The sequence below is a fragment of the Fusarium verticillioides genome, chromosome 6 (assembly GCF_000149555.1).
Source record: "Fusarium verticillioides 7600 chromosome 6, whole genome shotgun sequence".
Lineage (NCBI taxonomy): Eukaryota > Fungi > Ascomycota > Sordariomycetes > Hypocreales > Nectriaceae > Fusarium > Fusarium verticillioides.
Genome location: NC_031680.1, coordinates 1,202,198 through 1,223,910, shown reverse-complemented (window position 1 = coordinate 1,223,910; position 21,713 = coordinate 1,202,198). Strand labels below are relative to the sequence as shown.

At 48.1% G+C, this 21,713-nt stretch overlaps 9 protein-coding genes across 9 annotated transcripts; 5 read left to right on the top strand and 4 right to left on the bottom strand.

Annotated features, from left to right (window-relative positions):
* Nucleotides 1-1,409: 1,409 nt before the first annotated feature.
* FVEG_02395 (hypothetical protein) lies at nucleotides 1,410-1,670 on the top strand (the record flags this gene model as incomplete). Its single annotated transcript, XM_018889652.1, has 1 exon — nucleotides 1,410-1,670. The coding sequence occupies one exon, from the start codon at nucleotides 1,410-1,412 to the stop codon at nucleotides 1,668-1,670; it is 261 nt and encodes an 86-aa protein (XP_018745848.1).
* A 388-nt stretch (nucleotides 1,671-2,058) lies between these two features.
* Nucleotides 2,059-2,558, top strand: FVEG_15053 (hypothetical protein; the record flags this gene model as incomplete). The annotated part of the gene is made up of 2 exons (XM_018904145.1): nucleotides 2,059-2,388; nucleotides 2,439-2,558. The coding sequence occupies 2 exons, from the start codon at nucleotides 2,059-2,061 to the stop codon at nucleotides 2,556-2,558; spliced, it is 450 nt and encodes a 149-aa protein (XP_018745849.1).
* Nucleotides 2,559-3,341: 783 nt separating this feature from the next.
* FVEG_15054 (hypothetical protein) lies at nucleotides 3,342-4,814 on the top strand (the record flags this gene model as incomplete). Its single annotated transcript, XM_018904146.1, has 2 exons — nucleotides 3,342-3,778; nucleotides 3,992-4,814. 2 exons carry the CDS (start codon nucleotides 3,342-3,344, stop codon nucleotides 4,812-4,814), a joined length of 1,260 nt encoding a protein of 419 aa, XP_018745850.1.
* A 350-nt stretch (nucleotides 4,815-5,164) lies between these two features.
* Nucleotides 5,165-7,250, top strand: FVEG_02397 (hypothetical protein). The gene is made up of 2 exons (XM_018889653.1): nucleotides 5,165-5,301; nucleotides 5,354-7,250. Exon 2 carries the CDS (start codon nucleotides 5,596-5,598, stop codon nucleotides 6,955-6,957), a length of 1,362 nt encoding a protein of 453 aa, XP_018745851.1. The 5' UTR covers nucleotides 5,165-5,301; nucleotides 5,354-5,595; the 3' UTR covers nucleotides 6,958-7,250.
* On the bottom strand, nucleotides 7,203-9,766 carry FVEG_02398 (hypothetical protein). Its single transcript, XM_018889654.1, has 4 exons — nucleotides 9,528-9,766; nucleotides 8,467-9,482; nucleotides 8,071-8,415; nucleotides 7,203-8,026 (listed from the first exon to the last, which is right to left on the bottom strand). Exons 1-4 carry the CDS (start codon nucleotides 9,675-9,677, stop codon nucleotides 7,486-7,488), a joined length of 2,052 nt encoding a protein of 683 aa, XP_018745852.1. The 5' UTR covers nucleotides 9,678-9,766; the 3' UTR covers nucleotides 7,203-7,485.
* A 227-nt stretch (nucleotides 9,767-9,993) lies between these two features.
* On the bottom strand, nucleotides 9,994-12,256 carry FVEG_02399 (hypothetical protein). Its single transcript, XM_018889655.1, has 5 exons — nucleotides 12,183-12,256; nucleotides 12,104-12,136; nucleotides 11,927-12,042; nucleotides 11,772-11,873; nucleotides 9,994-11,719 (listed from the first exon to the last, which is right to left on the bottom strand). Exons 1-5 carry the CDS (start codon nucleotides 12,222-12,224, stop codon nucleotides 10,171-10,173), a joined length of 1,842 nt encoding a protein of 613 aa, XP_018745853.1. The 5' UTR covers nucleotides 12,225-12,256; the 3' UTR covers nucleotides 9,994-10,170.
* Nucleotides 12,257-12,709: 453 nt separating this feature from the next.
* Nucleotides 12,710-13,377, bottom strand: FVEG_02400 (cofilin; the record flags this gene model as incomplete). Its single annotated transcript, XM_018889656.1, has 5 exons — nucleotides 12,710-12,847; nucleotides 12,897-12,945; nucleotides 12,997-13,248; nucleotides 13,303-13,313; nucleotides 13,372-13,377. The coding sequence occupies 5 exons, from the start codon at nucleotides 13,375-13,377 to the stop codon at nucleotides 12,710-12,712; spliced, it is 456 nt and encodes a 151-aa protein (XP_018745854.1).
* Nucleotides 13,378-13,771: 394 nt separating this feature from the next.
* FVEG_02401 (hypothetical protein) lies at nucleotides 13,772-16,061 on the bottom strand (the record flags this gene model as incomplete). The annotated part of the gene is made up of 5 exons (XM_018889657.1): nucleotides 13,772-14,340; nucleotides 14,387-14,622; nucleotides 14,682-15,116; nucleotides 15,179-15,474; nucleotides 15,533-16,061. The coding sequence occupies 5 exons, from the start codon at nucleotides 16,059-16,061 to the stop codon at nucleotides 13,908-13,910; spliced, it is 1,929 nt and encodes a 642-aa protein (XP_018745855.1). The 3' UTR covers nucleotides 13,772-13,907.
* An 891-nt stretch (nucleotides 16,062-16,952) lies between these two features.
* Nucleotides 16,953-20,989, top strand: FVEG_02402 (hypothetical protein; the record flags this gene model as incomplete). Its single annotated transcript, XM_018889658.1, has 6 exons — nucleotides 16,953-17,051; nucleotides 17,105-17,949; nucleotides 18,000-18,426; nucleotides 18,480-18,632; nucleotides 18,680-20,263; nucleotides 20,312-20,989. 6 exons carry the CDS (start codon nucleotides 16,953-16,955, stop codon nucleotides 20,987-20,989), a joined length of 3,786 nt encoding a protein of 1,261 aa, XP_018745856.1.
* Nucleotides 20,990-21,713: the final 724 nt, after the last annotated feature.

The window sequence follows — 21,713 nt, the reverse complement described above, 5'->3', positions numbered from 1 at the left end:
GACTCACACAGTTAACGACTTGAAGAGATTTGCCACGTCTTATGCCTTATGTACTTACTTGAGCCAGCGTGTGCAATGTTTGCCGTTGCAATTTTGAAAAGAACTCTCAAGGATAAAAGATGGGCACTCCGGTGGGTTAAACTACCCGTAAGCCTCCCATCCTCTTCCACATGTGATGAAGTGAACCGCCGGGGAAAGCCTGTTGGTTGCTTTCTGCGTCGTTTCAAGTGGTACTTACACGATAAGACGCCAAAATGGTTCTCGTGAGGTACCTCTCAGACCTTCATTCCTACTCTGTTAATACATTGAGGCCCGAGGATAGCTCACCGTGAACATCAAGAGCGCTGTTTTGGTGTGAAGCACGAATGTATCCTCGCTAAACAGGATTTCCTATTCAGTCGTGAATGCGGTAGCACATCACCCTCATATAGCTGCTCGCAGCAAGTTTGTCATTCGACAATGATGGCCAGCTACATGAAGCATGCAACTCGGAGCAGAGATAAGTCCTATGGCATCAGGCGCTGAGGTTCGTGCTTCTAACCGAGGCCAGCCACGACGCCCGATAACCAAGTTCCAGACCGGAAGGGTTGCAGCTGAAACCCCTGGCGATTTACTTACCACCCGTAGGTTCCGTGTGTGGGACAGACATTGTTTATCGGCAGATCACGATATCTTGAAGAACGGCTTGTTGCTTCCATTGTGGAGTGTCGTATCTGTAGAGCAACGCTTTTGGAAATACGCGAAAACAAGGAGGCATGGATTGTTGTGCGTGCATTGCATTGCATTGCATGCATGGAAATTAGGAGGGGAAGTTTGTGAGACGTTGCGTGAGAATTGCAATGTCACAGGGAGGATTTGCAGAGATCAGCCTTGTTTGGAAATGATAACGAGAACCGACATATATTGATGCGGCGTGGCAATACAACCTTGAAGGTGATCAATAAAACTCGCACCAATGGTCATTTTGCCAATAAGCCTATCAATTATTGACACAAATGTCACGTCCAACGTCCCTGTGATGCAACGACCTTCGGACTCGTTATAAAATATCTGCAGGTGCATGAATTTGTGAGAAGAGGAAACAAAAAACTGACTGTGTAACAGTGCAATCAAAACGGGCAAATCACACCGCCTCACTTTCAATCTCCGTCCGTGTCTGCGTCTGCGTCTACCTCGTCTAGGCAGGAATCCCGATCCCGCTCGCACTGATCATGTTGCGAACCAGCTGACGAGGAGTTATATATCGGGGGGCCGGGTCCAACAGTGCCTCCCCCCATGCTTTGACTTGGTCCGGCCACCTTTCAATTGTCTATCTGCCTCTCTCTCAAGAAATCTCTCTACCACGCAACGCAACTGCACACTCCCAAATCATCATCAAATCAAACCCAGCCATCACTGCAATATTCAACATGTGCACCCAGACAGAAAATGTGGAAGAGTGCAGTCGATGTGGCTACACAACTGCCGTTCTAGAACCAATCGAGAGCTGCGGTTTGAGAACTCCGGGATCGTACCGCGACCCAAAGGCCAACTGCTACATAGGAACATGCTATGGAGTGTGCTTCACCTCATATGTCGATGCTGTTATTTGCCAGACTTGCATTGCAAAGGAGGAGCGGGACAACATCAGACGGAACAACAAGAAGGCCGTTCATGTCTTTGAGAAGTGACGGACTTGTACGTGAACGAGCAGACTTTTGTATTTTTGTATTGGGATTGGAGGATGACACGTCGATGGCATCATTGTAATACGTATGTACGGACTTGCTGGCCACTGGGATAGGATAGTGGAGGACTGCATTAGCATCTTGAATTGATTATGTAGCACTTCAAGAAATACACAAATGAAGGCACTTTGAAGAAAATGGCTCAGACCATTGAAACGAAACACAGCAGCGAGATGAAGCAAATGCTTGACCTGTATAGGGGCATCCATCATGTCTTGTCTGTCTGCCTTGTGACACAGCCTCATTCCACCATAAAGCCTCTGAACCCCGCTTGAAAACAAACATATCATGATCCTTGAAAACCGGTACATCCTTATCGAGAGCTATCAAAATGGAGTGGCATGACCCCGATTGTCGTCGAATGGACCCTGTTCCATTTGACAACGACCTCTGGGCGTGCCAAGCCTGCGGAACAGTTGGTCCTCTCAGGTTCTTCGCTGACTCGCTTGGCGAATGTGCAACCCCAGAGCCTGCGAGTAACAAAGACGCGCACAAAGAGTCCATACAGCGCTTATCGTGGCCAGAATGTGTCGAATACTCTCAAGAACCATTCGGTCAAGATGTAGAAAAGACTTTGTGCCTCGTCAAAGCCAATTATCCAAAAGTGGCCACCGGAATTACTTATCAAGTGGGAGAAGTGAGCGATGCTTACGGGCGAGAGGTGAGCTATGACACCTGTAGCAAGTACTGAAACCTCACCGGTTAAATCAGATTCTCCCTATCATTTATCCCAAGTTGATAGAGCCCTCCCATATCCGGCTTCTGGAGCTCTTACCGGCGCCTCGAGAAAAGGCCCTTGAAGGCCGCTTCCGGGTAGTCGACGTAGAGTAAACGTCAGCCTATGAAGCTTTGTCGTATACTTGGGCAGATGACAATAATGATACTTCTCTCTGTCAGCGCATTTTTATCGGCCTCGGTAACAGAGCTCTACCCATCGCGCGTAATTGTCATCAAGCACTGAGTCGTCTACGCTGCAAGACCGAGTTTTTGCTGATATGGGTGGATGCCATTTGCATTAATCAGTCCGACCAAGTTGCCATGATGGGTAAAATATTCTCGCAGGCAGCGGAAGTGCACGTATACTTGGGTTAAGACCCTGATAACGTCGAAGGTGGAGAGTTTGGAGCAATAACCCTCCTCAAAGATGAGCTCCAGTCCTCCAAACTGGCCTCGAGACACTTTAAAGACAACGCCGAGGAGGCCATGGGCAGACTCTTGAGAAGACCGTTCTTTTCTCGGTTATAGGTCGTACAAGAAGTCCTTCTCGCCCGATCCATCACCATTCGCTGCAGCGATTCAGCCACGCCTATTTCTAGGGACGTGTTTATTAAGGCAAAGTTGCACAACGCCGAGGTCCCTTGGTGGCTGAAAAAGATCGGTTGGATTGGAGCACAATCAAAGGGCGATATGCTGGAGCTCCTGTCTGCAACCGCACTTTGCAAGATGAGCGACATGTGAGACAAGATATTCGGCCTACTTGGGTTGGCCGATGGCAATGAAGTCAATGTACTGAAGGCAAATTACAAGCTGACAGTACGAGAAGTACACATTGGGACTGCCCTATACCTCATCCAGCAAAGATATTGGCACAATGTCATTTAACTTGCTGAGCCTATGACAAACCTCAGACTTCGTTCCAAGTACGGAATTCCCAGTTGGGTTCCCTGGTGGAACTTACAAGAGACCGCCTACAACGCAGTCGACTTGTCAGAACGATTGGGCGACATAGAGCTTGGCTGGAAAGCGCGTTCGAATCAGGGTCCTATTCTCTCATCCACGACAGGGAACCCTCTGGTCCCTGCCTCTCAGCAATTCAGAAATATCCCATTCTCAACCAGCCATGAAACAGCAGGAAACTTGGGCCCGACGCAAAGCTTCAAAGCAGTAGATGCCGAGACAGGCTGCCTTATCACAGCCGGTTATGAGATCGCTGTTCTGTATTACACCAGCTTCATGTCTGGGAATGAAAAGAGCACAGTCGATGGCCAGTATCGTGAGACTAATTATCATATGCTCAACAACTCCGTTTTCCTTGCCACCAGTGGGCCCGTGTAAAGGTTCTGAGATAAACCAGAACGCATGCTGGGGTTGAGTGATCTCCTTTCTTTGGTCAAGATATCTGGCTGCAGAATGCCCTTTCTCGCTAGCAAGCATGTGCGGGATGGAGATAGCGCTACGTACGAACTCCTTTATCCATGTGCCTCGGCTATTATCTATCCGATAGATAAGGACCATATTTACAGCAACCATTCTGATTTTGACAGAATCTGTGCCTTGGAAGTCTCATATCCACTAACGCTGGAGATTATCAAATTTCTTTATCACTGGAGGCGTATGATTAAGCTGAGAAGCCAACCGCCTGGTGCCAACGTATTTGATTCCTCTTCCCTAAAAAACGAAGAAGGCCACGCCTGGAACTTCTTTGTCAGACACTCAGTTCTCACTGTCACCCAGGTGTCGGGCTTTGCAGGGGAAAGACAAGAGTGGAGGCTTAAATTGGAAGCAAGCCCTGGCTGGAAGACAAATAGACAATTGGCATTAGTGGACAACTTACTGTCAGAGTCCGCAGAGCTCATGAACTTTTGGAACCCGGAAGCCTTTGACGCTGTTGAGAAACTGGCGAAAGAACTGGATATTGCAAAAAGCACTCGGGAGATACAGCACTGGCATAGGACTCTTGGACGCTTTTCAGCTTCCTTTTGTGGCCGAGGATGGAAGGGCGATGCCGATACCCAACGGTCGTTGAAAGAGGCGAAGCTTCGAACCTTGAAGAAAGCGCACGAGTTCCTCTTCAACACTTTAAGTCAGCTATTCCCCGCAGGCGCTAAGAAAGAGACAATGTTTTCGATGCCGATGAATTTTGGCGAAATTTCTCAGTTATCGGAGGAATGCCTGGGAGGTTATCGAGATGAGGAAGAAGCGGTTAGCATCATGGAGCAGAGGTGGATGAACTGTACGAGCCTGTTTTCAGTACTCGCCGAGTCTGCGGAACTTCGTGGAGAAGCTAGAAGAGTATTGGAGGACAGACGGGAAATGTCAAGAATGTTTGGCATTGGGAGAGAATCCGAAAGGATTGTGATTGAATAAGGCCCATTATGATTCAGCTATCTACTCCACAAGATCCCAAGCTTCGTACTCAATAACATGATTGATGATGAGTTTAGTGAAGACCGAAGAGATATTCGAAACGCTCGAGGGTCTTATGGATGGTCAAGAAAGACACAAACAAACAAACAAACAAACAAACAAACAGGATGTGTTCATCGCTCTGCCTCCAGGACTGGACACATTTCAATTGAAATGCTACATCAATAGCGAACGATATGATGGTATTGCTGACTCGCAATTGGGATGGTAGTCGTTTACTCTTAGCGATAAGATATGGGAACTTCCGAGTGACCTTGCTTGATCAGGTTAAGTGGACGGCTGCCTGCTGATCCTGGACACAACATTTTCTCAAATACCTCAGCTCAACCAGGTTGACTCAATTCTAGCATCCTCAAGCAATCATCACACTTGGGAAAGAACAGAAACAAACACCACCATCATGTCTCTCACCACTGAAAGCTCCGCTGTAGGTCTAGCCCCTCTCCCTCCTACAGATACCATTCTCAGCTTGCGAACAGGCAAAATCCGCCCACTCGGCGGTGTAAACATCCGCACCGCCATTAACAAGCGAGCGCGACAAGGAAAATGGGAACTGACCCGTGTTGGACTCGTCGGCGACGAGCAGCAGTTCATTCATCATGGTGGTCCTGAAAAGGCTCTTCATCAGTACTGTGCCGGTCACTACGATGTCTGGAACGCTGAACTGCCTGGTCGAGAGGATCTCTTCAAAATCGGTGGCTTTGGAGAGAATCTATCTGCAATGGACATGTCTGAGACGAACGTCTGCATTGGAGACGTATTTCGTGTAGGACCGGATGTGATCATCCAGGTTTCTGGGCCGAGACAGCCGTGCTACAAGCTCAACCATCGCTTTCAGCACAAGAAGATCTCGGCCATGACGCAGTCAAGTGGCCGAACGGGATGGTACTATCGTGTTCTCCAAACTGGATTCATCGAGCAAGGCGATGCCATTGAACTCGTTGAACGCATCAACCCAACCTGGCCCCTTTCACGAGTCCAGAAGTACCTTTACCACGAAAAGGATGACATTGAAATCTTCCAGGAATTGTTATCACTTCCTGCCTTGTCTGAAGAGATGGTTGGGATATTTCAAAAACGACTAGATCACGGTACTGAGGACATGAGCGGCCGTCTTGAAGGTGACCGAGTCCCTGTCGTTTGGAGACCTTATAAGCTGGCGAACAAAACGGAGCTGACTCCAAGGATCAAATCCTTTATTCTTGAAGCTCAGGAACACAATGGGGACTCAGAGTTCGGCCCATTTCCATTTGTACGGGTTCAATTTGGTCCAGATGGAAACATCTCTCGTGCCTACTCTGTCGTATCCGGAACCACGAATCGGTTTGAACTTGGTATCGCTAGGGATGATAATTCAAGGGGTGGATCAATCTATCTCCATGATAATCTGAATGTTGGAGATATCATCAAAGTCGCTCCAGGGCACAACGCTACTGCAATAAAGAACGAAAAGGTGGAGAACAATGTGTCCAAGCATATATTCATCATCGGTGGTATTGGAGTAACAGCCTTTCTTGGTGAGATCGAAAAGCTGTCTCAAGAGGCGCTCGAAGTTGAAGTTCATTACGCTGTGCGGAGCCGCAAGGATGCGGCCTACTTGAGCCGTCTACCAGTCAACAAGACCACCATCTATGCAAAAGACGAAGACCAGCGACTTGTTCTCAGCCAAGTTATCCCTAAGCCCACGGATGATAAAGGTCGCAGACCATGTGTTTATTGTTGCGGTCCAACATCACTCATGAACGCCTGCCGTAACTTAACCACCGATCTTGGGTATCCAAAGGCCAACATCCATTTTGAAGAGTTTGGCGATGCCACTATAGGAACTGGGGTGCCATTCGAGGTAGAAATCAAGTCAACTGGCCAAACGGTCCAGGTACCCCGCGAGAAGTCCCTTCTTCAGGTACTTTCTGATGCTGGGTTTGAGATCGAGTCATCGTGCCTGGTTGGAAATTGCGGTACATGCATGGTGGACTATTACAAGGGAGAGGTTGATCATAAAGGCGTGGCTCTAGACGAGGAGCAGAAGAAGGGATCTATGTTAAGCTGCGTTAGTCGCGGGAAGGGGAAGATTGTTATATGATAATAGTTTAGGAGGTGGCATCAGTCTTATCGAGGGGTTCTGGGAACTTTCAAGTTTGAATTTTGTGGATTATTGCTCGCAGATAGTGTGGGTTCTACTTAATGGCTCTTCATAGGCTACTTTCCAAGGATCACTCGACATCATATGAATGTCTTGGGTGATGCGAATTTTAGAGCACTAGCAGCAGTATGAAGTCGTAGAGTTCACGAGTCGACAAGAGATATACAAACACACTTTTTTTTCCTATTTAATCTAGTTCCTCATAGCGAAATAATACCAGAAAGCCGTCCTGCGCACCAAGCATCCTCAATTTGAGTGAATCTTTTCCGTGTTTCCCCCTCAGTATCGTCATTATCATAAGTTAGGTTTCTTACAAAGACCTCTTAGCAAGGGACCTTTAGGTCGCTAGCTGTACACTGCCTGACCAATATGCCGAATCTAGGAATTGGTGCAGAAATATGGTGTGCTAATCCTGATAGATTTACCTGTTCCTTTCCTGTCCAAGTTTACTCTCCTGCTGGTACAGGGCTACTCATTATCCATCAAGTTCATTCCAATAGCCTCAGCAGCTACTTCGCGGATGGTCTTCCGCTCTTGCCTGGTAAAATCCATGTTTACAGGCCAGTATGACTTGATAAAACCAATGCGACTTTCTATGGCCTGAGGAACATCGAGATCCTGAAAGGTTGCAAACTGCTTGAAGGTCTCAAGGTCTCGGGAACGCATCTGTGCACAGATGGTTCGTAGAGTGAACTCTGCCTTGAAATAACACTTACCTTGGTTGTCGAGGCTTGTGAGCGCCAGGATCAATGTTGCAAGCGAGTCGTCGTTGTCTGACGAAATGGCCACTTCTTGAAGGGCAAGAAAACCAAGTCTGAGAAGGAACATAGAGAGCCAGGAGTCGTGAGTCTCGGTCCCGTGACGCAGGTAATAAATGCGAAGCACAAGCTCTTGGTTTCTCCGAGCATCTGCAAGTATCTCAGAGGGCGTCTGGTCAAGTACTTTTGTGGGATCGTCCCAGCCTGCAAAGGGTCTGAAGAGATCCATCAAAAGAGCCCAATATTGGATACTATAGCGATTAGTAAGCAGTAGAAATAAACTTTAGTTACATACTGTAGCCTTAGCTGGAAAGGTAGGGCTATTTTTCCTGGATGTAGGTCATCTGGGAGACCATCAAACCAGGATCGCAATCGAGAATAGAACTCGACAGCCTGACCGAGGTAAAGTGACCGGATTTGGACAGGACGGAACAAAAAGATGGCAATGTCATTGAATATGGTCCAGAACTCCAAGTATGCCTTGAACGTCTGGTAATACTTGGTTGCGATGGGCTCTCGGCTTGAGGGGTATCGGACCCAGATATCGCCATACCAGAATGGGCATTGGGCGGGGTCCGGGTAGGACGTCTGAGGAGGATCCTTGAGCAGAGGTATCTCTTGGGCCATGGAAGATATGATTCTGTTTTTCGATCTCAGCTTCGTATTCAAAGAGGGAGCGTAGGAAGACTACCCTTGCCAAGCGAAAAGAGCCCAGGCTGTCACTTCACGGACAACCTCGACATCTTGATCCGCATTCTGTTCAATAGGTTCACTAGGAGAGTTGAACAAACCCATGATCCTTGCTTGAGATACAGCGTTGAGTAAATACTGATGTGAGGCGCCGTCAACGCCATGATCGTTCACGGTAATGTTCATCACGAGCAGGGCCTGGACAGTTGTGATCTTTGGTCGAAATGTTTCAAGTTCCAATAAACGCCGGGCCTCGGCGAGGAATGTATAGCCGAGAGTATGGGGATTCCAATGCTCGTTGCGGTGCGCAATCCAGGGGGTTGCGTGACAAGCATGAGCCAAGACAGCATTGACAAGGAGGTTGGAGCAGAAGCGACTAGATCCAGAACCAAGACCTCGCAGGAAACATTCTTTGTGGAAGAAGGGGAAGGCCGAGTAGATATGCAGGAAGTATGCTTCCATGAGACTGTGTAGCAAAGGCTCATCGGTGCACACATTCGTCCAGCGAGAGATGGTAGCGTAGTCTAGCAATGGCTCGACTAGTTTTGCAAAGTGGTATGGCATGTACTTTGGGGCGTCCAGATACGAGATCAATCGTGCATCAAACGTTTGTGGAGAGTCCGAGCCAAAATATGGCGTCTCGAGGGCCAAGGAGTCTATGTATGCACTCTTTGTTTTGGCGAAGATACCAGGCAACGCATTCCGGTACGGGAATGGATAGCGGACTTGAGATGCAGGGGCCAGGTGCAGCTGCATCAGTATGTCCCCGCCCTCAATTGAGCTCAAGATAGCCTCTGGATCAGATCCTGTTCGAACCCGCCTGAAGACAGCTTGTGCTACATCCTCAGGCTTCTCGCGCATTATCGCAAGGAGGGAATCAACGCGACCCTTGTCACCACTCATCTCGGTGTACTTACGCTGCAGTGCCCTATAAAGCGTATGTATGTCGGCTTTTGGACCGAAGCGACATTCCGAGCGGCGAAGAACACATGGTTCACACGGCCGCGGAACATTGCACTACACGTATCAGCTGAGCTCTCACATTAACGGAGGCATGGATACTTTTGACTTCCGCTTGCGACATTCTTCACAAGCTGCAGACACAGGCCGGAGTCGCTTCCGCAAGACGATGTCAGTCTTGGTCATAATTGTCGTAGGCTGGTTCTCCACTGGCTTAACAGGGCCAGGTAAAAGGGGAACCAGACTAGACATAGCGAAGTAGGTAGTTTAGAGTTAGATCGTCCGGAATATTGGGGCTCTAGCCGAGGGTTAAACTGAGTCGACGTTATGCCACAGACGGTTAAAGCGGGTTGAGGTGAGGGCGAAGATGTCTGGGTAACAATAAGGCTGCAAGACACGTCGCAGGTCACGGAACTCGGCTTTACGATCAGCCGCAAGCCTCGAAAGCACAATGACATCATGACTTTCATCTCGATATTCAGCTGTTCGCTTGATGGGTATGTATTAGTTGGATACGTAATGCGTGTAGGTTTATATAGTTCATCTCGTGCTGCTGGGAAGTATATAAGTTCAACCGAATTAGACTCTTAACATATATAGGCTAAGTTAGGACTATTATTCAAAGGCGGCAAAGCTGATATCTCTGTAAACTCTACGACAGCAAGGATTATTAATCTTGAAACAGTGGGCAGCAAGCACGCGAACAAAACCATACACCTAACAAACCCATAGAATTCCCTCCAACCTAACCCGATTTCTTCTCACCATCCTCATTGACCTTTTGAACAGCCTCAACGTTGTCTCCAATGCTTTCCGGGGGACCATCCTTACCCCCCTCCTGAGGTACAGTGGCATTTTCCTCTGTGGCACCGTCCTTACTACCCTGGTCACCTTTATCCTCGACAGCCTGGTTCTCATTCCCTTGAGTCTCTTTACTTTCTTCCTGAGTTTCACCATCTTTCTTTCCCCAGATTCTCACGCTGGGCATGGAAACATTGCCTAGTGATGACACGGAGCTAGGCACCTTGGGCATACTTGGCATATTGGGCATGCTAGGAAGGTTTGGCATCTGCGGGATCTTGTTTGGCAGCCAACCTTTGGCGTCGGCGCCGGTTTGCTGAGCCACGCCGAAGAGATAGTTGAGGTAAGTTCGCTTCTCAACTGTGTCAGCGCCCTCAATATCTGCATCGCCTACGATGCCTTCACCCTTGTCATCGGGGAGGGGAACGAGGGAGGCAGCGTTGGCGATGTCCAGAGGTGATTCGTCTGGGAGTCCCGTATCATTGTCGCCATCTTTGTCATTTGCGCCCTCAACCTTCTCGTCTCCTTCAATTTGGCCAGGATCCTTTTCAAGAATCTCCTTGGTAGTCTTGGTCTCTTCTGTTTCTTCGGGAGGTGTCTCGCGGAATTTAGGATCATCAAAAACATTCTCTTCGCTCTGGAACCATTCTTTGATGAGCTCGGCCGACCTATCTGTCATCTCCTCGTAACCTCGATGTCTCTCAGGCCTGAACATGTTGACGTGCGCTTCAATCTCATCTTCAGCCTTGGGCATGACGCATCTTTCAAAAATTGGGTAAGCTGAGTGGCTTTCCTCAGGAACAGCACAGAATGTCCGCTCAGGGACAAAGTATCCCCCACTCCAGTAGCCATTCTCACCAAGAGAACAGTAAAAGTCGTGCATGCCAACGCCCTTGAGTGAGCCAATGCGTTCGATGCGGCGGTTTAGCTCTTTTTGTCGGAGGAGTGCACCGACAAACGTGACATGATCTGAGAGCCAGGCGAAAGACTTTCCGACATTTCCGCGGTTGATATAGGCCAGACCTTGTCCGAGAGCATCCATTCCCTGACGGTAGCTTTCGGCCACAGACTCTTTGTTTATGTTCTTCATGCTCTTCATCCCTTGAATGATGGCCTCTCGGTTCATGTAGGCAGCTACACCGCCAGCTGCGATGGCGCCTACAGTACCTGTTTTGACAGCTACAAGCTGCCATGTTTTCCACTGTGGTCCCCGTGTGCTGCTGGTAACAGCAGTGGTTGCAGCACGTCGAGCGCTAAGTCGTGCAAGACTAGCAGGCGCAGCTGCAGAGATCGCTGTCATTACGTTGAAGACGCTGTTGACTTTTTGATAATTGGAGAAAGCGCCATAGACGAACATGGACCGGGCCAGACCATTGTAAGGAGTGTCGAATGTGAGGATACCTTGAATGAGTGGAAACAAGGGGTCATTCTCGTCTCCATTGTTAGCTCTGTCGTTGATAGCTAGGAACAGAGTATCCGCCGCAACGAAGCCTCTGGTAGAGTGTTAGCCGATGTATAAAGCCAAACTTGGCCTGACCAACTTACCCCATCGAGTGAGCAACGAGAACAACTCCTACATCTCTGTCATGAGGAGGCCATGGCTTTTCCGATTTCTTCTTTCGGATGGTCATTACCTGCTCCTTGAGCCTGTTTTGAGTGTTAGCAATCCGAACGTCTTTGATTTAGTTGAATTAACCTACCACTCTAGAAAGCCCTCTGCGGCCTGAGCCAATTCACCAGTAGTTTCATACTTAGGATATACGATGGATTCAATCTTGTCATCTGGGAGTTCTCTGGCGACCGCTTTTTTGAGGTCCTTTGATGGTGTAAGTTTAAGCTATGGAGGCTTGTCGCATTTAGCGTGGGTCACCACTCACATATGGAAATTCATGAAAGGTATTATCGGTACCCTAAGGATGTCAATAACTAACAGTGAGAGACATATGGCTATCGCACCTTGAATCCGTGGATGAAACAAAGCAATAGAGTGCGCGGCATCTTGAATATCGATATAGGTAGATAGGTTGCTGATGATTCCGTCTCAGAAGCAGATGGGGTTCGGAGTAATAATACAAACAAATAAATAAAGTTTACGGCACCTGCACCAAATAATGACGTTGTTGGTTGTAGGACAAAGACGATGGAGTTCCAGGTTTTCCAGCCACACTCGATCCAAAGTACGCGTGGCGAGTGTGTATGGCACAAAGGAGCCAATCCAATCCTGTTGTGAGGGGATGAAAGGCGTTGACGTTTTGTTGGTGATAACGTCATTTTATGGCATCGTGCAGCACTAGCATCGGTCATTAGCCACGTTTTGGCTGCTAGCGCAATCAGAAGATCAAGATCCAAGATCAAGATTGGCCCTGCAAGGAAAAAAGCTTGATTGTTTCAGATCCTTGCCCAGAAAAAAGATGAATTTTAGAGGCATTTTAATCAAACAAACACCAACAACCATCCCTTGGAGGCCGGCCTGAATGCTGGCCTTACTTGGCTTTGCCACCACTTGCAGTCTTGACCAACTCCTCCCACTCAATATCCTCTTGATCATCAGCATGAATAAACACACTCATATTGACTGCCTTTTTCAAATATTCCGTCGTACTAGCGTAGAGCATGCGAAGCTATTCCCCAGTCAGTAATTTCAGTCGCGTCAGCATGTGACAGCCATACCTTGATAGGCGACGTCTGTGGAACCCAAGATATAAAGATCGTCTTGGTCCTACCCGTTGTCAGGAAGTTCCAGTACCAGTACCAGGACCGCTAAGCTCACCTTTTCCCATCTTCACCAAGGTCGTAATCAACGTCGTAGAGTGCATAGCGCGGAGCCGATTTTCCAGACTTGTCAACCGCCGAGAGAAGCTTCTGACGGAAAGTCTCATACTCAGTATCAGGACACGCCTCTTCAACTACTACGCACTGCTCGTCATCGGTAATCTTGAAGATGACGAACTTGATCTTACTCGACCCCTTTGCAAATCGAAGATCATTGGCTGCGGTGATGCAGCCTTGGTCAATCAAAACACTGTGTATCAAGATCAGTCGTAGATTGCGGGATGATTTCAATGACAGTACTTACCCAGAAGCAGACTTCACACACAGAATAAGTTGGTCAGACACACGGGCTGAAGAATAAGAACAAACTTACCGCCATTTTTAATGGTTTGCGAGATTTGCCGCCGATAGAGAAAGAAAACAAGATAATCAAGATTCAAGAGAACTGGAGAGCTGCGATGTGTGAAGTAGATTGAATTTCCAACAGCAATCACATATCAAGGAAGATCATATTCATTAAATAGTAAAAAGACACTTTTGACTATGACCAAATACCAAAGGTTGGTGTCGAGGGAAAATGTTCAATTCTCTGGTCTTCTCTCTGCCTAGTCAGGCATCCAGATAATCGACTACACCTCAGAGAGTGGATCTCATCCATTATTATCACAATAGCCTTGTGGCTAGGGACCAAGATGAAAGATTTGCCACGCACGAATACAAGGCAACAATATTATTCAGATGAAAACAGCAAATGTCTCAACAAATATAGTTGCCTTGGAGAAGTTTCGCATATTCATTAGCTGCCTAGTTTTATTTTATGGAAATTATCCACCGGTTACGCGTTAAGACGAAGCATCTAGTTTCTTTTAGACTTCGATCTCATCTAATCAAGTTGTCTGCAGGGATGATTCATTCCCCAAAGTCCATAGCAAACATATCAGATGCTGGGGGTTGTCCGTTGATCCAATCAGCCAATATGTTGGTCATGTCATCAGTAAGAAAGTCCGCAAAATCATCAGTCCCAGCCTGTTGTTCTGAAGGCTGAGCAGCCATATCCGTCCAAGTTAGGGGATCATTCTCGGACACACCAGCCACCTGTAGTGTATCATTATTCTGATCATACATACCCACTGACGTGTTTCGAGATTCGACCATTCGACGGGCAAGTCGTGCAAAGGTAGAACAGATTTGATAGAGCTTCTCAGCTCCAATGTTGATATCTCTGGCGCTCCGGAACGTGGTGACTACTTGCTCGAGAAGCTCTACGTCTTCAAGACTAGATGCTGCTATAGAATGCAAGAATATGACGACAAAAGGTGTGAATGACGAGTTGTGAAGAGCCCTGCTAGTGTGAGCTGACAGGTCTGAATAGGCTAGGGCTGACTTACCAGTCAATGTAGTCTGCTTTCGAGAGCATCTTGTCGCCACCGTAGCCCGAAAATGCGAGAAGATGACTCTGTAGAGAGAGTCTCGCTGCTTGGAAACACTGGGATGTCATGTCTGTACCTACTCCTGGCATTGCCGGAGCTCGTAACAGAATGGTCAGAGTTGAGTAGTACATGATGTCCCAATGGGTCTTTGAAAGCTTGAGAATCTCCGCAAAGCGCACTGTACTTCCATCCATCTACACATGTGTTAGTTCAGTGACCAGCAAAGACTCAAAATATCAGAGAGGAGGCCCACATGATCCAATTCGTATCGCCATTGTTGCATGTCAGTGACCAGTGTATCAATCCATTGTCTGCGATCTACAGCAGGGGACTGTAGGCCAGCAACAGAATAAAGCTTATCAAATATCAAACCCTGGATCTTGGCTAGCCTGACGGCTAGTATAAACAGTTCAGTCCAGGGCTTCTCAGCCGGGTCATCCTGTATAGTGGGATAATGTGCGTCAACTTCAAAGTCCTGGATCCTCGAGGCGTTGCCGAAATGGAGAGAGTTTGTCTTGTCAAAGACATAAAGAGTCCAGAAAAGCCGACGCTTATTGTCAGCGAAGCCACTTTGGTCTTTCTGATAGGTTACTTCTCGGTGGTAGCCCATCATCTGGCAGTGACTGAGGCCTGCGTTGACTAATGAACGGGCCAGGACAGGAGCGGCTTCGTTCTGAATCTTGAGAACCTACAATGAACAAAAAGATTGATTAAAAGTCTGGCCTCAAATGTGATATGAGAGAAACTAACCGCGGCTGTGATAGCCAGAATGTTCTCAAAACTGGGCACCGTCATAAGCTCAAAGGTTTGAAGACCTTGGTCAAAGTTTCGCTCAGCCTGCGCTTTTAGTTCCTCCAGGTTATGCTCTTCACCTAGGCTATCCTTTGTGATGATGAACTCGCGGAGGAGTAGTCGCATGATACCATTGACGCTTGTGATATGTCCCAGAGTTACTGGTTCCGTTGGGAAGTAGACCTTTTGGCACAGGTGCTCAATGAGACGCACATCAGTGAGGGCCTGGCCAGGAAAGAATCTGGTAGGATTGGCTATAGATTTGGTTAGCTATTGGATCACTGGAGTCTTTAAATGTGTGTTGGTTACTACCCTTGATCTTACGTAGAATAGTAAGGACAACTGAAGCCGGTAGAGGTGTAATTTCTGGCATGGAACGAGTCGAGGCAGCGAAGGGTAACTTCCTATCATTATGGCTCCTGAAGATAGAGTTCAGTTGGTTGAATGATTCGCTGATTGTCTGTGCTGCTTCAGGACTCTCTGCAGCTGCAGAGCGTTGGACCTCTTGGCTAGCCTGGACAGATTGCTGAAGAAATGATGATGTTCCCTCGTACAATGCACCACCAGGAGATGGTGCTACATCATATACACTGGGCTCAGAAGAAACAGCTGGAGAAACGGAAAATGTCTCTTTCGGGCGCGTGGGTGCAGATGTTGAAGCAGGCGTGGAAGTCAATGGCTGTTCAGACTGTTTGTCTAGACGTAGCTCAACCTTGGCCAGCCTAGCTTCAAGAGTTGCCACATATTCTTCCCTTTGTGGAAGAAATGAGTAATTATAAATGTATAGAGAGTAAAAGGGCTTACAGTTGATTAATTCGGTTGTCTGGCTTTGAACGTGCATCTGACTGAACAGAATGAGCTTGTTGGCAAGCTATACCTGCAGCTTTACAGTTTCCGCAAGGGTGGGACCTGTCACAGCGAATCTAAGACAGTCAGAAGTGAAGAGACCTGTTTGGGTATAGTATTCACCTTGCGGACCTTACACGCTTCACACTTTTGCATTGTCAGTGTCTTGAGCCATAATGGGATAAGAGGGTTCTGTCTGAACAGTACGTACCGCCCTTGGGACCTGAGAGAGCCTAGCCCGCCTAGCCAGAATAGTCTCCTCTCCTGACATGACCCTAACGAACCAAAGTTCACCCACTAGACGAATCTTCAATGCAATGTGAGGCCAAAGATTGCGTTGCGGGAGAACGGGCTCGCGGAGGAGAGGGAATGCTGACGCCCTCGCTACCTCGGAGGCGCGGGCCCGTGGTCCCGAGCCCTACAAATGCCCCTAATTCTGTTAGTGCAGATCATGTCGATTGGCTGTCCGTGTCTCCCGCGGATCCGTCCAAACGAGGGAGCCTACAGGTAGTCTAGACGACAAAAAACTGAGCCATATTTAGGAGAGATTTAGTATAATTAATTTTGGAATCTTGCTGAAGCTGCAGCGCATTCAGGGATGGGATCGATTGTCTTGGCAGCGAAAATATGAGAATGCAGTCAGCATGAGCCATTCTGTATGACCCGCTTGCGTACCCAAGTAAGAATGTGAGCTTAGACATGTCCAAGACAGAAGGAAATAAGTATCCAACAACGCCACTCTCGTTTAGTTTGACATTAAACAATCTCAACCAGACAGTTTTTTCACTTCTTTCTATTGAGCGTTCTTTTAGGCTTCTAGCCTTCGTTTCAACTTCGCTTCTTCTCTTTCACCACTCTCATAATAGATTCTCCCCTAACTTCCAACATGGACGCCAACAACGAGAAGAAGATCCTTGTTGAGGACTCAATTACAACAACACAAAAGGATGAGCCTGAAAAGCAGGCTGAACTTGGAGATCTCTGGGTATGAATTGCTATTCTACTGGAGTAGGTGAACTCATGACTTACACATTGCAGCGTGTCTTTCGTTTCGCCGACCGTCTCGACTGGATCCTCAACTTCACATCCCTTATCTGCTCCATTGCTTCTGGAGCAACACTCCCACTGATGACTATTGTCTTTGGGCAATTCACCGGCCGATTTAGCGACTATGCGAGCGGCAAGATAGACCCCCAGGGCTTTCAAGACGAGGTCAACACATTCGTTCTATGGTTTGTCTACCTCTTTGTGGGCAAATTCGTCCTCAGCTATTTGGCCACTTTAACTGTTACCGTTTCCGGAATCCGAACGACGCGAGTACTTCGGCAGCGTTTCTTGGAGCATCTCCTTCGAACCGAGATATGGTACTTTGATACGGCTAGTGTTGGATCACCCGCGACCCAGATGACTACCAATGTTACTCGTATCAACCAGGGTATTGCTGAGAAACTGTCACTCCTTATCCAAGGACTGGCCATGTTTGTCTCATCATTTGTCGTCGCGATAGCAGTCCAGTGGAAGCTGGCACTCATCACTTTGACGGTCGTGCCACTCTTCTTTTTCATCATTGGCTTTGGAATGACCCTTGATGCGCCTATCGAAGCAAAAGTCCAGGGCAGTTACTCCCAAGCCAACGTCTTCGCCCAAGAGGTCATGGCTTCCATCCGGACTGTCCATGCCTTCTGGGCACAGGGCAAAATGACAGTGCGATATGATGACTATCTTAAAGAGGCTCACGTCCACGGAAAGAAGAAGTCTTTCATGTACGGTGTCATGAGCTCATCCACTTACTTCTGCATGTATGCTGGAAATGCTTTGGCCTTCTGGCAGGGTTTCCGTATGTATCAAAATGGTGAAATTGACTCTGTCGGTACTGTATTCACGTAAGGCTCTCATACTCCACGAATAACTGCAGATGACTGATCTTTCATAGCGTTGTACTGTCTGTCTTGCTTGCATCATCATCGATCGGTCTTCTCTACCCACAGGTCCCGGCGTTGGCCAACGGTGCGGCAGCAGCTTCCGAGCTCTTCAAAGTTTTCGATAAGCCATCCTCACTGGATCCTCTCAGTGATGAAGGCAAAGTCCCCGAAAACTGCCACGGCCATCTCGAGGTTGAGAACGTTTCCTTCTCATACCCCTCTCGACCCGACACAAACGTGCTCAACAACATCAGTCTGAGCATCCCAGCTGGCAAAACCACCGCTATTGTCGGAGCCAGTGGCTCTGGAAAGAGTACTATAATCGGTTTGTTAGAGAGATGGTACCTACCAACCTCTGGCCGCTTCCTTCTTGATGGTATGGATGTATCAATGCTGAATATTAAGTGGCTGAGGTCTCAGATGGCTCTTGTCCAGCAGGTAAGACAGTTGCTGTTGGTCCTCGTAGACGTTTCAGCTAACGCATGTTTTAGGAGCCAGTTCTATTTAGGGGAACCGTGTTTGAGAACGTGGCAAAGGGGTTCACAGAAGCACAGAAGGTCCTGAGACTTGATGACCAGAAGAAGCTAGTGCAGGACGCCTGCGAAGCCAGCTACGCTCACGAGTTCATTCAAAAGCTTGAACAAGTAAGCACACACCTCAACTATAACCAAGTTTGTCTAACATTTCCTAGGGCTACGATACGTATCTCGGCGAGCGAGGCGGCACACTTAGCGGTGGCCAGAAGCAACGAGTTGCCATTGCACGTAGCGTTGTCTCCAACCCCAAGATCCTTCTCCTTGACGAAGCCACAAGTGCCCTCGATCCCAATGCCGAGCGAATCGTTCAAAAGGCCCTATCTCGAGTTTCTCAAGAGCGAACCACGGTGGTCATCGCACATCGCCTATCAACCATCAAGGACGCTGACAACATCGTCGTTGTTTCAGCTGGACAGGTCGTTGAGCAGGGCACTCACGAGGAACTTCTTGCACTCAATGCTCACTATGCCAGACTCATTCGCGCACAGAACCTTGCAGTCTCCTCGAATGACATTCAGAAGGACATGAGTGCGAAGCAGGATATGGTCGAAGTCGAGACAGACGAGGAGGTGGCGTGCGTCATGACAGCTCAGACCGAGAAGTCCATGGTGCTTAAGGATGGAGAGGGCAAGCCAAAGGACCGGTCTATTATGACGAGCATCTTCCTTATCATTAAGGAACAAAATGCCCTTCTCCCTCACATCATCGTCGCAGCACTTGCCTGTAGTATCGCCGCAGCCACCTGGCCAGGTCAAGCGGTCCTGTTCTCCCGACTCATCACTGCCTTCTCTTCCAGTGAACCCTCTGCATCAGATGCCAACTTCTATGCCCTCATGTTCTTCGTCATTGCACTTGGCAATCTAGTCGCCTACTTCACCATCGGATACATCTCCAACCACGTGGCTCAATCCATCTCTCATCAGTACCGCCTCGAGCTGTTCAGTCGTATGGTCGTCATGGACATTGACTTCTTTGATCGACCAGAGAACTCATCCGGTGCATTGGCTTCAACCTTGTCCTCAGTCCCCACGAGCTTGACAGAGCTTCTTGGGCTGAACATCTATGTTGTTCTCGTCATGGCTGTCAACATCACCGCTAGCTCCATCCTTGCCCTGGCATATGGTTGGAAACTGGCTCTTGTTATGGTGTTTGCAGGGTTGCCTCTTCTCATGGGTTCTGGCTACATCAAGATCCGCCTTGAGTCTAGACTTCATGAGAGCAACGAGGCAAGATTCCGAGAAAGTGCCAGTCTTGCCAGCGAGGCCGTCTCAGCTCTGAGGACTGTTACCTCTTTGACCGCCGAGTCGGACTTTATTCAGGCATACTCTGAGGCTCTGTCAAGCATAGTTTCCCAATCGGTCAAGTCTCTCTCAATCTCAATGTTTGCATACGCCTTCTCACAATCCATCGAGTTTCTAGTTATGGCACTCGGATTCTGGTATGGCTCACGACTCATCTCCTCTGGAGAGTACACATCAGAACAGTTCTTTCTCATCTTCATGGGTGTTTTGTTTGCGGGCCAAGCTGGCGCCCAGTTGTTTGCCAACTTGGGTAGTCTCACAAGGGCAAAGGGTGCGGCAAACTATCTATTGAACCTGCGAGAAGAGCTACCAGTCGTTCGAGAGACCTATGAGAACAAAGATCTAGGCCCTGACCTTGACGAGCCCATCAGGGTTGATAATGTTCACTTCAAGTATAAGAGTCGAAGCACCAAGGTCCTTCATGGGCTTTCAATGGATGTAAGTCTGCTCTTTACCCATCTCAAGAACATCCACTAATATTCCCAGATCAAACCATCTCAGTTTGTTGCGATTTGCGGTCCCAGTGGCTGCGGCAAATCAACCCTGGTCTCTCTCCTCGAGCGATACTACGATCCTACATCTGGCAAGATCTGCGTTGGTGGGCAGGACATCAAGGATGTTTCGCCTCGCCTCTACCGTAACGAGATGTCCATGGTTCAACAGGAGCCTGTCCTCTACGAAGGAAGTGTACGAGAGAACATCTTGATGGGACTTGATGGTGATATTGGCGATACATCTGACGAGCGACTCAACGAGGCTGCTCGACAGGCCAACATCCTTGAGTTTGTCTCATCCCTCCCAGAAGGATTCAACACTCCAAGTGGTGCACGAGGCACAGCATTCTCAGGCGGTCAACGTCAACGAATCGCCATTGCCCGTGCTCTTATCCGCAAACCGAAGCTCCTTCTTCTCGATGAGGCAACTTCGGCGCTCGATACACACTCGGAGCAACTCGTCCAGGAGGCACTGGAACAGACGAGAAGGGAAAGCGGATGCAGTGTGATTGCGGTTGCTCATCGACTTTCGACCATTCGAAACGCTGATGTCATCTTTGTGCTTGTTGGTGGAAAGGTTGTTGAGGTGGGAACTCATGAGGAACTTCAGGCTAAGGGAGGTGTATATGCGGATATGTGTCAGGCTCAGTCTCTAGACAGAGAGGCCTAGGGATAGACTCCTTGTTTTTCTCTGCATTTAGATTCAGATTTTTGTACTCATCATGGGGAGCTAATATAGCTCCTTTGCTTTACATTCTCTCTGTTACTCTTCCTTAATATTACAGTTTTTATTCTAACTTTCTTTCCTCGCTGACATACGATGTACAGTTACTGTAGGTTAAGTTTGGTCTGACCTGAGAGCGGTGACATTCAACCCCTGCATATAGTTTGCCCTACTCGCTTCGCCCCGTCGGAGCGGTCGGTACACTACCTTAGTGAGCGCGGAAAAGTTTCTGAAACGTGCAATTAAGCCTATTGTTAAGCATCCCTCACTACTCCGTAAGACTGTTTGCTACAGGCACATGAGACCTTGCAGCGATGACAATCCTTTTATTCTCCATTAAGCTAACCCATCTGAAATGGATTTCCATTTTATCCAACAGGCTGAATTACTTCAGACGGAAAAGCCCACATTTGTTGCAACATAATGCCAGGAAAGTGTAGTAACAAGATTCTTATCCGTAGAAAACGGAACATGGCCTGGATAAAGAAGGTAGTGAAATCCAGAAGTGTCGGAACCTGGCTCGCCGAACCTGGCAATAGTGGATCGTAATGCTGGTAAGTCTCCATATGATGCCGAAGGTTCAGAGGGAGTGGGATACCGGTAGTTGAGTCAGATAAAGTGTGGCTTAGAAGATCATACCCCCTTGAGGGATATTCCCTTTTAGATAGGG

Coding starts and splice junctions, on each gene's coding strand:
- FVEG_02398 (XM_018889654.1), bottom strand. CDS start 9,677: ATGTCTAGTCTGGTTCCCCTTTTACCTGGCCCTGTTAAGCCAGTGGAG. Junction 9,483..9,527: donor GTCGCAAGCGGAAGTCAAAA/GTATCCATGCCT, acceptor TGATACGTGTAG/TGCAATGTTCCGCGGCCGTG. Junction 8,027..8,070: donor CCTTTCCAGCTAAGGCTACA/GTATGTAACTAA, acceptor TAATCGCTATAG/TATCCAATATTGGGCTCTTT.
- FVEG_02397 (XM_018889653.1), top strand. CDS start 5,596: ATGGACATGTCTGAGACGAACGTCTGCATTGGAGACGTATTTCGTGTA.
- FVEG_02399 (XM_018889655.1), bottom strand. CDS start 12,224: ATGCCGCGCACTCTATTGCTTTGTTTCATCCACGGATTCAAG. Junction 12,137..12,182: donor GTTTCATCCACGGATTCAAG/GTGCGATAGCCA, acceptor TGACATCCTTAG/GGTACCGATAATACCTTTCA. Junction 11,874..11,926: donor GCAGAGGGCTTTCTAGAGTG/GTAGGTTAATTC, acceptor CACTCAAAACAG/GCTCAAGGAGCAGGTAATGA.